The sequence below is a fragment of the Micropterus salmoides genome, unplaced genomic scaffold (genome assembly GCF_014851395.1).
Source record: "Micropterus salmoides isolate LMB-PRFRI ecotype aquatic unplaced genomic scaffold, ASM1485139v1 Ms_hic_scaffold_22, whole genome shotgun sequence".
In the NCBI taxonomy this organism is placed as follows: domain Eukaryota; kingdom Metazoa; phylum Chordata; class Actinopteri; order Centrarchiformes; family Centrarchidae; genus Micropterus; species Micropterus salmoides.
This window is the reverse complement of record NW_024041373.1, coordinates 15,653,748-15,667,664: the sequence shown is the minus strand read 5'-3', so window position 1 is coordinate 15,667,664 and position 13,917 is coordinate 15,653,748. Positions and strand designations below refer to the sequence as shown.

The 13,917-nt window shown below is 41.2% G+C and overlaps 2 protein-coding genes across 8 annotated transcripts; one reads left to right on the top strand and one right to left on the bottom strand.

The window, feature by feature from the left end:
- Nucleotides 1–769: 769 nt before the first annotated feature.
- ftr14l (finTRIM family, member 14-like) lies at nt 770–7,669 on the bottom strand. Of its 4 annotated transcripts, XM_038737331.1 has the most exons (8): nt 7,594–7,621; nt 4,168–4,547; nt 3,959–4,054; nt 3,227–3,460; nt 2,929–3,088; nt 2,638–2,787; nt 2,018–2,154; nt 770–1,632 (listed from the first exon to the last, which is right to left on the bottom strand). In XM_038737331.1, exons 1-8 carry the CDS (start codon nt 7,604–7,606, stop codon nt 1,249–1,251), a joined length of 1,554 nt encoding a protein of 517 aa, XP_038593259.1. In that variant the 5' UTR covers nt 7,607–7,621; the 3' UTR covers nt 770–1,248. The 4 variants fall into 4 exon arrangements, with proteins under 4 accessions (XP_038593259.1, XP_038593257.1, XP_038593260.1 ...); XM_038737329.1 differs by having other exon boundaries at nt 2,638–3,088; nt 7,594–7,669; XM_038737332.1 differs by lacking the exon at nt 7,594–7,621 and having other exon boundaries at nt 4,168–5,885.
- On the top strand, nt 7,028–13,627 carry si:ch211-198a12.6 (uncharacterized protein LOC563253 homolog). Of its 4 annotated transcripts, none has more exons than XM_038737325.1 (2): nt 7,028–7,210; nt 10,034–13,627. In XM_038737325.1, exons 1-2 carry the CDS (start codon nt 7,048–7,050, stop codon nt 11,806–11,808), a joined length of 1,938 nt encoding a protein of 645 aa, XP_038593253.1. In that variant the 5' UTR covers nt 7,028–7,047; the 3' UTR covers nt 11,809–13,627. The 4 variants fall into 4 exon arrangements, with proteins under 4 accessions (XP_038593253.1, XP_038593255.1, XP_038593254.1 ...); XM_038737327.1 differs by lacking the exon at nt 7,028–7,210 and adding an exon at nt 7,841–8,045; XM_038737326.1 differs by lacking the exon at nt 7,028–7,210 and adding an exon at nt 8,166–8,520.
- The last annotated feature ends 290 nt before the right edge of the window (nt 13,628–13,917 follow it).

The following is a 13,917-nucleotide window of genomic DNA, read 5'->3' as shown; positions in this document are numbered from 1 at the left end:
CCCCTGAACCTGTAGTAGCGTGCTTTGCATTCAGGTTTGGGCACCGAGTGCAGTATGTCTTCTATGCAGCTCAAGAAAAACTATATTGGGATTACCAAAATAGCATTTAACAGTTGACATCTTGAATGTGTCCAAGTTTCAGATGTAGTTTAGTGTGAGACGCTGATAGGAAGTAAACTCGGAACCTAGGTGTTCCTTTCTTCCGAAGTCTTTTAGGTAAAAGCACGATACTAATTTCTTCATTTTGGCTTACCTGAAGCAACTCAGCTCGACTTCATACAAAACAAAAAAGCAGTCTGCTTCTTTCTATGTGTGTTTCCTCTCCCAGTTTTCCTCTCTTACAGTAAAGTAAGACTGCCCGGCTACTAAAGAAGTTCATTTTGGAACAAAGAATAACAAATTCTCTCTGTGTATGTGTGTGTGTATGTGTGTATCCTGTTTGTGTGATGTAGATTTAAAGCATGTCCGTTCAGCAAAACGTGTTTCTGATGCCCCCTGGAGCTTTAACTTGTTAATGTCTCTCTACCCCTGTAGCCAAGAATACCCTCAATATGATTTGATTTTATGTTCTGTTGGTATCCTATTGCTTTTCAGGCTTTGAACATTTTCTACATTTATAACTTCAAGCAAACAAAACATTTTGATGCCTGTTTGGAAAATGCAAGTTTTTCTTTCTTGGTTTTCACTACTGTTGGGCCCAGGTGGTGGAAGGGTATTTCCAGATGTTCTGTATTAATGGAGCCAAGATAAACAACACCAACTCCAGTAATGTTGAGCCACTCTGCACATAATGTGGTTTATTTTTAACAGGATCTGTGAAAGCTGTCTTGTGCAAATCCATTTTTTATGTGCCAGATAAATCAGTGATTCTTTGGGGGTTTTAGAAACAGTGATTTTATTTCACAGATAGCATTTATAACAAACCAGTAACCTATGTGACATGCTTTAACAATAACAGAAAAAAAGATGTGAGACATCGAGAAAATAACATGATTATCAAGTATTGCATATTTATCCTACTTAAAACTGACACATTTTGTTATCATCTCTTCAGATAGAGTGCCCTAAAACAACAATCAGTGACCAAAATAACAAAAACAGCTCAATTGAATTGTTTAAAACACACATACAATCATACATTAGGGAAAAAAACCTTTAGCAAATGGTAAAGAAAAACGAGCAATTCAAATTTTACATCTTTATTGAAAATATTGAGTAACTTTGATGCAAATTACTAACATTATTCTTCTAAAGTCTTATACTAGTACCAAAGCCCCACACACTGAACGCAGGGTAGAGGGGCTCTGTGAATGTTGTCTGGACTCTGTGCAGAAGCTTCATGCCATCCAAGACACTGTAAAATGCAAGTGTTCCTGCAGCATGATCCACGTAGACGCCAATACGTGATGAGATTGGAGCTGCAATATCTTTGCTCTTATTATTGTGCACAAAGGAGAATTTGGAATCAGAGCAGTACAGACTCCACGACTTGTCGTTCCAGCCCAGGCTGCATTCATTGCCATTTCCTTTACGACGGATTCCCCTGTAGGTAACAGCCACGTCCACCTCTGTTCCCCTCCAGTCCACCTCCCAGTAACAACGAGCCCCAGTCACGCTCTCTCTGCACAACACCTGGATGAATGAGAGATCAAAAGACAAAGAGTTCATTTATGCATGGTTAATAACAGCTGTTGAGATGAGAGTTTACATAACTTAGAAATCTTAGTGTGACTGCACAGTGGAAAACTAAAGACTAAGATTTGGGTAGCAATTTTTAATCAATACCAATTGACAACTAAATAAGTCTTAAACACTTATGCCACTTCACGGGGGCGATTCAAAGAGCATGTTGCCTGACAGTAAAGGCTCCTTTTAGTCTTAAGTCTGTACTCAGGTTTCGTTATGACCGCCTTCTTGATAACATTGTCATATAACATGACCTGTTGGCACACTTATACCAATAGGTTAACTTCCCTCCTCCTCTTTGATGATACCCTGGTGAGCAGTAAATTCTCACCTGCTGCCAGTGGTCAAATCGGTCTGGGTGATCAGGGTAGTTCTTAGGCTCACTCTTCATCGTAGCTGTTCGGTTACCCTCAGAGAGGTGAAGGTTTGGGTGGACAGTGTTGACATCCAGAATCAACTGGCAGGAGTCTACACAATGCAGAACAGTATAATTAAGGTGTTTTTGCAGTCTTTGTCTTCCAATTGAATGTTATCAAATGTTTTGGTATTTGTCTCTTTTGAGATTATGAGCCTGTGACACGAATATGTTCAGGAATGACAAAGTTATCCCACTAAAACCTTTTACTGCATCGCTTTGTTAAAACAGTTTCCACAGGTGGAGTATAAGCAGGAGCACCTGTGTTTGTTTAAGTTATACTGAACTGTAAGTTTGCTTTCTTAAATTTCACCAAACCTGTTCTGCGAGCAGCATGCCTTTCGTAACACCTCCCTTTACTGTCCCTTTGTTAGAGATTCCTACTATTTGACATAATGACTATCGTTTTGAACCTTTTGGTACAGCATACACTTCACTAGTCGGAGTATGAGTGGGGTTTGATATAATTGCCAAGTAGCCTTGCCAAATTAGTGTTTCAAAACAGGTTAAGACAGGCTTCTCTGTAAAAAGCTCACACTTCATGAAATCTTCTCTTGTCTTCGGTTCTTCCCATGTCTTTGATTCTTCCCATGTCTTTGATTCTTTTCTTGTCTTTGGTGCTTCCCTCAAAATTGACTCTCTCCTCGTCTTTGTCTCACCTTCTTGCGTGACGTAGACTTCCTTCACTATGAAGAGACAGTTAAGAAAACACATGGCCGCATAAGCTTTGTCAAAGCGACAGCAACCTAAAACACCGCTCCTGATGGGAACCCCTCTACAGAGAGACATCAACGCCATGTGAGAGTTAGAAAGACAAATTTGTTCACCTGCTCCTATGATTTTGCTCATTTCTGTTTTGCTAACTTCCTCTACTTGTAATTTCAGTGAAGCAATGGCTCTCTTGGTGGCATCAAAGGAGTAATTGGGAGCAACGCTGATGTTGTTGAGGTCTTCATATCCTGAGGGGCCTGACAGGGACTGCCAGCTCTGGTATAAAATAAGAAGATAAAGATAAGAGAGGAGACGTATCTAGTACATAGCCCAAACATTGCATAATACTACTGTTTTCTCTTTTTTGCACCACACAAGGTCTTGGTGGGGGTCCTCAGTACAGATCAAGCTCACCTGTAGAAAGTGTATGTGATCATCAGTATGTGAGAGCTTCTCCAGGTCAGTGTGTCTCTTCCTCAGCAGAGTGATCTCTTCCTCCAAGCGGTTGAGCAGTATCTCTGCCCGTGTCACGGTGGTCTTTTCGTGGGAACGGATCATCTCCTTGACTTCATTGTGTTTCCTCTCTATGGAAAGCAGAAGCTCAGTGAAGATGCGTTCGTTCTCCTCTAGTACCGTCAGAGCTGAGTGCTGATGAGATACATTAGAAATAGAGGGAGAGAGTTTGTTCAAATATGTAACACACTGTGAAAACATTCCAGTAAAAGTAAAAAGTCCTGCATTCAAAACTTAAGTAAAAGTAAAAGTATGTAAGTATTTTTAGCAAAATGTATGTAAAGCATCAAAGTAACAGTACTCATTCTGCAGAAAAATGGTCCCTGGCAGTGTCTTACTGTTATATCGTGTTTTTGGATTAATAATACTGCTATATTAATGTAATTGTAATGTTGCTGTTCTGTGAGACCCACGTGTCTTTAAAAAACATCCACTTTTCATGAGCTCAGAAGGACCGCCCCGTTTTCAACTTACTATACTGGAGTATAAAGTTGCATACAATTGAAATACTCAAGTAAAAATTCCATGTGCTTGTACTTAAGTACAATCCTTGAGTAACTGTAGGCTACTTAGTTACATTTTGTCACTGTATGTTGATAGAAGTACGACTTGAGTGAGATGATTTTTACATACTTTAACTGATTCAACAGCTTGTCGGAGATCCTGCCATTTTTTTACCCTCTGGTCAATCCTCTGTTGAGACTTGTGCAGCGTGGTACCAAGTTGTTTCTGTAGAGGGAATCACATTAAAGTTGCCATCATCAGTGGATGATGCCACAGCAGAGGCCTTGTACAACAAATAACATAAATAAAGTATAGACTGACAGATATTCACCACTCACTTGTTTCTCGGTCCTCTCAGTTCCAGCCGGGACGATGTCGTGGTGTTTGTGTTCGTCCATCATGCACAGAACACACACTGATGTCTCATCCGTGCGACAAAAAGCTTCCAGCAGCTTGTCATGCTGTGCACAGATCTTCTCTCTCATCTGACCTGTTGCTTTGACCAGTTTGTGCTTCATCATGGCGGGGTACTCATAGTGAGACAGGATGTGGGTCTCGCAGTAGGATGCCAGGCACACCAAGCACGACTTCTCTGCCTTCTGCTTACTTGTTGTGCAGAAGTCACACAGGACATCCCCATACTTGGCCTGGGCCCTGGGCCCCCTGGACTGGCTACGACTGGTAGAGCGACGAGATCTCTCTGTGCTGTTGTATCTGTCTAAATCCAGAGAGTTAGGCTGGGACATTTTTACCAGGAGCTAAATAATAAGAGGTCCAGCAAAATTAAAACCCAGAGGTGATTTAGCTCAGCAACGAAGCGTTAACCTGTCACTAAAATGGGTTGAGATCAACAGCTAAAGAAAAGCCTCAACAAAAAGTGAGCAGGACGATGTATCCACAGAGAAAATGAGTTCCTGAAACAGCTCCAGTGAAACTGGGTGACTGACGGTGTGTGGGACAGAATGTTAGCTATGTGGTTTACTCTCAATGTAAAACCAGTATTCCTGGTTGGGTGTTTAATAGTGAGGAAATGGGTGTTACTACAAATATGCTGCCTGAAACAAAGAAGGTTGAGACAAAGGAGAGGAGAGGAAAAGTTGAAAGAACCTGAATTAAAAATGAGTGTTTATTAATTCAATATAAAACCCTTTTTTATCTGTAAAATGAAAATGAAAATTTATATAGATTTAGATTTCGACTTTGAGGATAGAGATAGCAATATCTGAGTGTTTATATGTTTCCAAGTGTTCAAAGTACGAGACTCACCTAAAACTGTGGCCTTCAAAAAGCATTAGCCTTGGGAATTTCTCACATTGATTTGATCTACAATGTTAAGGAATGGCCTTCAATTTGTTTTGTTTGTTTCAAGATCACATTTGTGTTATGTCTACCTTTGGACTCATTCCCATGATATGTACAATACATGCTGCCCAAACAATCAGGGCATTCATCAAACTGACAATAGTAAAACAGCATCATCTTGTGGGACTAATCCCTTACTACTACATACCCTCAAACATCCAGCATACTGTATATAAAAGGACTGTGTCTAGAACCTCATCCTTATTACTGCTAATTGTGTCTAGTTGATAATCCTCATCAAAGCTCTTTGTAAAACCTACAAAGAATAATATTGCTGTTATATTTCAAGATCCATAAGCTTTGACAATTATCACATTCTACATTGCCTTAAAATCAACTCAACCTAACTGAGAAAAGAGTTATTCTCCACCAACACAATCAAAATGAGGGAATATCTTTTGAAGACTTAGAGAATCTTTGACCAGCAGTGATGGAGCCATAGGTGTCATTGGGGACATGTTCCCACCATTCTTTTAAACAGCTGATTTTGTTCCCACCACTTTTTGGAAGCATTTGTTAGACATGTACGCTTAGCTTGCAACAAGAAATTTTAAATAACAAATGAAAGTGCAAAAGTTTTATTTGCACAATGACAAAACATAGAATGCAATGTTAATATGGAAAAAGTAACTTTAGCCAGTAAAACACAAGCTACTAATTACTGCAATATATTGCATTCTATTTTGAATTGTCATCTGCCACCTGAATTTTGTATTTCCCTTTAAATAAAGATATTGCACCATAAATTGGTGCAGAAAAATTATCCAGAATGCAGGAAATTAGTGTTTAAGTGCTGAATATTTTCAGGGGGGTGACCCCCAGAACCCCCACTCATCTATTTCAGCACTTAATATTTCTTCAGAATAGTGTTAAAATATCTTCTCGTCTCTTTCTTGTGAACCCAATATTGTATCTCGTCATGACTCGTGAGGTAAGTGGATCTTCACTCACACACCTACTCTGAGCCCTTCCGCCCCCACCACATTTAAACACAAAGTGACGCCCTTAGTTGGAGCTGCTCTGGCGGCTCATGGTGGCTTACGACAATAGGGGAGACCTGGTTTGGCTGCAACACTTTTTGCTTCAGCAACTATAACTGAATTTTTTTAGACAAAAGAAGTAAAAATGGATGCTACACTATAATATGTGTGAAAAAAAGGAATAATGTTGTGTGTCAATGTGTGTATATTCTTAATCAGAGTCACAATCAGTGCTTGAATTGGCTGTTTGGTAGGCTGTATTGTCATGGTTAAAAAAAAAATACTTTAAAAAAAACAACAACTTTTTTTTAACCTCAAAATCAGTTTTTCTCTATATGTTCTAAATGTGCCTGTTTCCAGCCTTGACGACCACCATGTTTGATCGGGGAGGAAGTAGGTAAATACTGAAATGATCTCATGACTCCTATCTTATCTCAAATTGGTGGAATTGGTGTTGTTACAACCCTCCCCATGTTACAACCATACCAATATGTTGATTCGTCCTCCATCTGTATTCTCTGTTACAGGGGTGGAATGTAAATAAGTATGTTTACTCAAGTACTGATCTTCAGCACAGTTTTAGGATGTAGTGGAGTAGAAGAATAAGGTTGCATAAAATGAAAATACTCGACTAAAGTACAAATACCTCGAATGTACACGTAAGTAGGCTACATTATTTGAGTAAATGTACTTAGTAACATTCCACCACTGATATAACCCAAATACTGCATATGAAGACATACATGAGTGTTTTTATGCTCTCGTGTTGGATGAAGGACCCCAAGCCTGTAGGGGGCGATGGTGGTGTTAGTGCTGTATTGAAACGACAATGAATGCTTTCGCTAAAGTGCGTCGGTAGTCCAACGTTGGCGCCAGATGAGCAGTGGCGCCAGCTATACACACAGACCGAGAGAGGAAGACACACACAGCGGTTTGACGAGCCTCTCAACAGCCTGCAAAGCCCTTCTCAGTCCAGAGTTTGAAGCAGTTAAACGATTCTCTTTTTTTCTTCTCCAATCAAAAGTAAAAAGACAGAAAGGTGGGTCTGTGCATGCACGAATTTATACACTTAAAACCGGCGTGATCCTTAACGTTACTGCTGTTGATTGTTCATCGTTTAAATACAACTCACTCTATCGTGAATAGTTGCAACGTTAGCGCAGAGAGAAGTCTCTGTTGAACGGAATATGATATTCTTTATTATGGTAGTCAGCGTACGGGGTTTTGTCTATGGTCTGCTTTTCTTCTCCAATTCTGATAGTAACGAACTTTGTAATGGAAAAATACAGGCCTCGACTCGCACTAACATTTTGTTCCGTTGAAAAAGCAGACACAGCGACATAAGTTAGGTACTGGCATAAGGAAATATCTCGGCTCTGAATCTCATCCAAGTTATTTTTGAGACATTAAAAAAATACATACTAACGTTATACATCGTCGTAGAATCGGCCCGTCCGCCTTTCATGAATCAACGTCAAGTGTGTCTTTGCATGCGAAATCAGACTTAACAAGGTCGGATGGGCGGTTTGGCAAAGCTTCCGCTCCTATGTTTTACAATCTACAGGCTAGTACTAAACTCGGGCGCAGGCTGTAGCCGGGCTAGCAAACTGGATTAGCTGGCTTGTTAGCCTGGCATCATGGCTATGTAGCCAGCACGCTAATACTGTCTCGGCTGGGTAGCTGCTAACATCAGCAAGGCCGCCATTGAAGTCGTGTGTGGTTTGTCTGGTGCTGCCGCAGTACAGGAGGGCTGTAGGTTTGCAGCCAAGATCTGTCGCACCCTCTTAAGCAGTAAAACTGCATAATAGTGTTGTTTGGTTGATGTATTTAAAACTGCGTTTGCTGTGGGAGTTGTGTCTTACGTGGATTCGTATGTAAGTAAAATGCGTCCTTTCCCGGGCTTTTCGCACAGCATTCATCGCCCTCACGGTTAGCCATCTTTGTTTCAGCTAGCCAAGTCCTGGTTGGAATTACGGTGTGGCTCATAGCTTGCTAACCTGTTTACCATTAGCTTAAAACGTCGTATTCGGTGATAGTACGTGTTAAACGAGCGTACACGGGTATGCCCATATTATCATACAAACATTTGGCTAAGACTGTTTTTTGGCTTGCACGGTGATCGTTTCGGGGTTGGCTCTTGCTAATTCAATATGTTTTGAAGGGCGGAAGCTAACTTGGCTAACGTTCGCTAGCGGCAGCCATCTTAGGCGAGCATGTAATCTTGGCTAGCTGGAAGTGCTGGTGTGGCACAACAAGATGGCCTGTTAATACTCGCACAAGGAGAATTTCCGCGTCCGTAGTTGTGTCAGAAATAGCACCAATTTACTCAGTTAATTTACCAATTTTAATGTAAGTATTTCGCTGTTCTCTTAGCGCTTACTACAATAACTCACATGTTGCTTTTGCTATGAAGCTAGTTAGCTGGCTAAATCGTGAACACCTTAGCAGCTAACACAATGCTGTTTTGTCGTTAACCAGTTCCCCCTCGATCGTAGCCAGCTAACTAGCGGCTATGAAGGCTATTTGTAGCTGTTATTGAAGGCTAGCAACCAGCTCTTCGGTGTTTAATAACAAAACATCGCTATTGAAATGCCTCTACTCATCAAAGTTGAATTTGATATTAACGCATAACTTGGCGAACTACGCACAAACTGATTGAACTTTGCAGGTCGGTCAGGCGTTGACTGGCGGATTAAGTTAGAATTGAGAGCTTGATCAACATGGGGTGGTCCATTTTGATTTTATCAATTGTGTTAGCTAGTGAAGCTCCTATTGAGCGCTAACTTGGCTAGCAAATAGATAATTTAGCTTGCTAAGTAGTACAAGCATACCGTTGATGATAAATGAGGCGTACACTTAACCGCAATCATTCAGTTTTCTAAGCATGACATTAATGCTGAAGACTCTTATGTTAGATTAATAAACATAGGCCAGAATTGATAATCTCATCTAATATGAAGGGCTTCCCTTGTCACACTAATCGTTGTTGTTTAAGGTGTGAACAATATTGCCAAATTGTGGTATATATAATTTTGGATCGGACCAATGGTGTATATATCACGGTACAGTTATTATTCAGTTAAGTAAATATTACCGTTCTAATCACACTTGATGATTTTCTTCTTTATATGGAACTTGCATACAAACAACCCCTCTCTGTATTTACAATCACTCTCCTCCACCTTTTGTCACACTCTTCTTCTGTGGTGGTTGGCAAATCAGCTTAGAGGTGCATTGTCTTCACTCTCATTGGATGTGAGAACGCAGTAAGCAGTCCTGCTTCCCAAATCGCTACCTTAGGAGGCATTTGGATTTGCTGGATCATGTGAGAATCCAGCCCTGATTGCTACATCCCATGCCCCAACTATATAGCAGAGACAATAAGGGATAAGTCCCACGGTGAAAACGGTAGGGCCAAATTTCTAACTGTGGAACCAATTGCTATATTGTGTCAGCCAAGGTTGTGGTGTCGAATCTCTGCAAGCAGGACTCCTCCAGGGGAAAATCAGTGTCAAACTTCTGCTGCAAACGCATTTTATTCTGTTTGATTTGTATCTTATCAGATGACGGGGTGATTATTAATGTTGTCTGCATAAAGATAACAGTTAAAGTCGTATGTTTTAATGGATGTTAATTTAAATCAGGGTTGTCTCTTTCCATAATTGTGTCCAGAGTCAGTGAGAACTATGATTAAAATAATTAACCTACATTTTTAACTAGGATACAAATTTTTCATAACACTATCGTGGTCTTTAATAAACCCAGAATATACTTTTTGTTGTAGAGACACAAACTAACTCAAAATAAAACACTTAATGCACTGTAGTTATATATGTCTTCTCTTTATTCACTCTTTTTGCAGGTCTGCTTACTGACCAGAGCATCAGCGCTGCACTGAACAAAACAAACTATACCCCCCGATTCCTTCTTGTGTCATCGCCCGGCAGGAAAACGGAGGTCGTGGGGCTGGAGTGTGTGCTCATGGCGGAGTCAGAGACTGAATGTGACACACCCGGCCTTGACACGCTTGGGTCGGAGTGTGTCATAGCCCACAGCCATGTCGACCTGCATTATGGAGCAGAAACTGAGATCATGACAGAAGAAAAGCGTGGATTGGAGCTGGAGATCCATGGCTCAGACTTAAAGATCCAGGGACTGGGGACAGAGCTTGGAGCTGTAGCATGTGTGGATGCAATTGTAGCCGAGTCAGACCACGATTACATTAAGGTGGAACATGGTGAGATGCACTGTTTCACTGGGGCAGAAATCAAGACGACAGGAAGTGAGGCTCTGCTGGGAGAGGTGCTGCTTAAGACGGAAAGCGAGCATGTGGTGAAAGTAGAGTCTGACCATGGTGGGGAGTTGACAGTAGAGTCTGAGAATGGTGTAATCATACATGAAGCCCACGGTCTGCAATGCAACGAATGTGGGGAGATTTTTGGCAGCATAGCTGATCTTCACCAACACTTTGAGATCCATAAAGACCTAAACCCTTACATCTGTGTCCACTGTGGTGAGAGCTTTGCTGTGGAGGCCAGCCTCAAGCAGCACATGAAGATTCACATGAAAGAAAAGCCCTATGTTCCCCCAGGAGTTGAGATAATGGGGAAAGATGTTATTGATGCCTACAGCCTGAAGTCTCATCAAATGATTCATTTGCCAGACAAACCCCACCGATGCTCAGAGTGCGGTAAGAGCTTTGCTGCAGCCATCACACTGAGAGAACACATGAAGATGCATTCAGAGGACAAACCCTACAAGTGCACCCAGTGTAGGAAGAGCTTTGTCCGCAGGAGGCATCTGAAAAAGCACCAGGAGGTCCATGCGCGTGAGAAGCCATATACCTGCGGCCAGTGTGGCAAGGGCTTCGCTACAACTTCGAATCTGAAGCAGCATCAGAAGACGCACGCTGCAGTCGTGCTCGGAGACAAACCCCACAGGTGCGCACAATGTGGAAAGTGTTTTGCGGCTGCTGCCACTCTGAGAGAGCACCAGAGGATCCACTCGGGTGAGAAGCCATACAAATGCAACATGTGTAGGAAGAGTTTTGTCCGCAAACGCCATCTGAAGAAGCACCAGCAAGTCCATGCCGGAGGGAAGCCCTATACCTGCAGACATTGCAACAAGGGCTTCAATCACTCTTCTTCTCTCTCTCGCCACCACAAAACCCACCTGCAGAATCCAGTGTTTTCTCCACCCCAGCCTGGGAAAACCATGTCCTACGGCACCCCCCCGAAGCAGAGGGTGCACCAGCAGGGAGACAAGCCCTACATGTGCCACCATTGTGATAAGGGTTTCAATCATTCCTCTTCCCTGTCCCGGCACCAAAGAGTCCACTCGGAGGGAAAGAGTTATACCTGCACCCACTGTGGCAAAAGATTCAATCACTCCTCCTCTCTTGCTAGACATCAGAGAGTTCACTTGGAGAACAAACAGCAACAGCAGCAGCCGCAACCACCGCAGCCGCAACCGCAGCAGTACAGCACCATTCCCACAGGGAAGGGATTCCCTAACAATGCCTTTCCAAAACAGCGCATCCTGTCAGTTGAAAAACCTTACAGGTGCTCCCAGTGTGGAAAAGGCTTTAACCATTCATCTTCCCTCTCCAGACACCATAGGATTCATGTAGATCAGTGAGCACCCTCTCCCTACCGCACATGCTATCCCATGCAAGCGCAAACATCCCAGCTCACCCCACCCACTGTTTCTGTTCTACCAATGGTCCCATCATTGATATTGCCATGCCACAGGAAACGTCAGGCCACCTTCTATAGACAAGTGGTCAGGTCAGCACATTGCTATGTTGAAGTGGAGCAGTTGAGAATAAATGGACAGTAACGCTCAAGTCTCAAAAGAAAATGGCTTGTCCTGAAGGACTGTGTAACCTATAATTCAGAGCTGAACCCAGGATGAGAAGGGTATGATAATAGATTGTGAAGGAGCCTCTGTTCTTCTTTGTGATTGTGCTACTCTTGCTCCAGGACCTCTTTTTTGAACACTTTTAAAAGAAAAAAAAACGTGATTTGAAGATCTACATGATGTAAGTTGTTACCTGGGGAAAATATGCTTCACCCTCCGGTTAGTCTTTTTGATAGAAGAATTCAGTTTATGTACCTTCAGGTGGGCACGTGCTTTTCAGCTGCAACTTTATTCAGTGCTATCAACACAATTGGTGAACAAGAACTGTTGTCTCGATTTAAATAGTTAATTCTTTTTCACCAACATAACCCATGTGAAGCAAACATCGAAAATCCAATGTAAATACTTATTGATTTTCTTTTATATATATATGTATAGGTGACTAGTGTGCTGTTCCAAAAGATTACATTTTTGATAGTAATATCCACTTTGTCTCCACCTTTTTTTCTTTTTATGACTTTAATTTGTTTTAAGTCTTGGAGATAAACATGTTGCAGGTGTTCTCATGCAGCTTATTCTGGAATTTGGGCTCCATCAGACATGAGCCATCTTGTATATTTATAAGGTTGTTTTCTTGTATGTCTACGATGGGTTAGCGCTGCTGCATAGACTGTACAGAGAGCAATACTGGCTTGACACCCTGATTCTATTATGACATGCAATTTAGCCATTAGGAAATGCATAATAGAAAATAAAAACCTACTGGGTAGCATATACAACATGACCTGTGTCCTAATTATTTACTGTGCAGTTTCCTCTGTACCCTGCACCAAATGTACATGAAATGCAACATCACACTTTGTTTATTACTTTGGAGACTAATTCAGTACCTGCGTATAGAATATAGGTAACTTCATGTTCTGCAAACTATCACAATTGATGAAAAAAGGTTGTGTGTATACTAAAAGACTACATGAGTCTTCTCACTTTTACAAGACTTAAAGATTTTTCTGAATTCCAATGGATTGCGCTCTATTTACTGTTCTGTGTATAAAACAAAACAAAAAAATTATTAAAAAAAACTTTTACAAATTGATGTATTTTTTTAGATATGGCTTGGGTTATATGAAAGGGAATGAGAGAGAGAGAGAGATACAGTTTTTATGGGAGTGAACATTGTGAGCAATATTTTCTTTCCTTTTTATTTGGATAACAATTGTGCTTCAAACTGTAGCATAGGTTTCTTCCTTGTGTTAGATAGGTGCCTTATTGCATGCTATGTAGAAATGTATGCCGAGCTGTTTGAGAAAAAGTTAGGGTTTTCAGGAGTCTTTTGTTCTTATTCATACTAACTTACCCTACATTTTAATTTGATGTCACTGATACCTATTGCTTTTTTTGCTTTCATGTATATTACCATGTGTTTACACTGTTACAACCATATTGTCTCCCCCCCCCCTTCATTTTTGTCAATGGCCTCATTGTAGAAAGAAAAATTGTAAATGATCCATATAGGCTTCTCTTAAGGGCAAATCCTGTAACACCTTCCCAGTTTCTGAGTGGCGCATATATGGATAAATAAAGGTTGTTGACTCTCTTGTGGTGTTTGGTCAGTGGAGTACAGTTATGAAATGGGAGAAGCATTTCAATTGGAGAACCTCTTAATTTGTAAGATCCTACATAATAACATGACTGGTGCATTATGGTGAAACGGTGAGATCTGAAGTGAAGCAACATTTGATTACTCTCATCCATCGTGTTTTCTAAATGTGTCCACATGGTGTCACTCTTTACCATCTCAAAAGTTTTGAGAGACCAACAAGCAGTTGAATGAGGAGACTCCAGATGTGCGGTAAGCAGTCACATCTAGAGTGTGTTACACCACTT

What these genes read in the sequence shown, in the direction of transcription:
- si:ch211-198a12.6 (XM_038737325.1), top strand. Translation starts at nt 7,048, where the DNA reads ATGAGCAGTGGCGCCAGCTATACACACAGACCGAGAGAGGAAGACACA. An exon ending in AAAAGTAAAAAGACAGAAAG is followed by an intron (nt 7,211 to 10,033) that starts GTGGGTCTGTGC and finishes CTCTTTTTGCAG; the next exon opens with GTCTGCTTACTGACCAGAGC.
- ftr14l (XM_038737329.1), bottom strand. Translation starts at nt 7,636, where the DNA reads ATGAAAGGCGGACGGGCCGATTCTACGACGATGTATAACGTTA. An exon ending in TACGACGATGTATAACGTTA is followed by an intron (nt 4,548 to 7,593) that starts GTATGTATTTTT and finishes CTCTGGATTTAG; the next exon opens with ACAGATACAACAGCACAGAG. An exon ending in GATTTGACCACTGGCAGCAG is followed by an intron (nt 1,633 to 2,017) that starts GTGAGAATTTAC and finishes TCATTCATCCAG; the next exon opens with GTGTTGTGCAGAGAGAGCGT.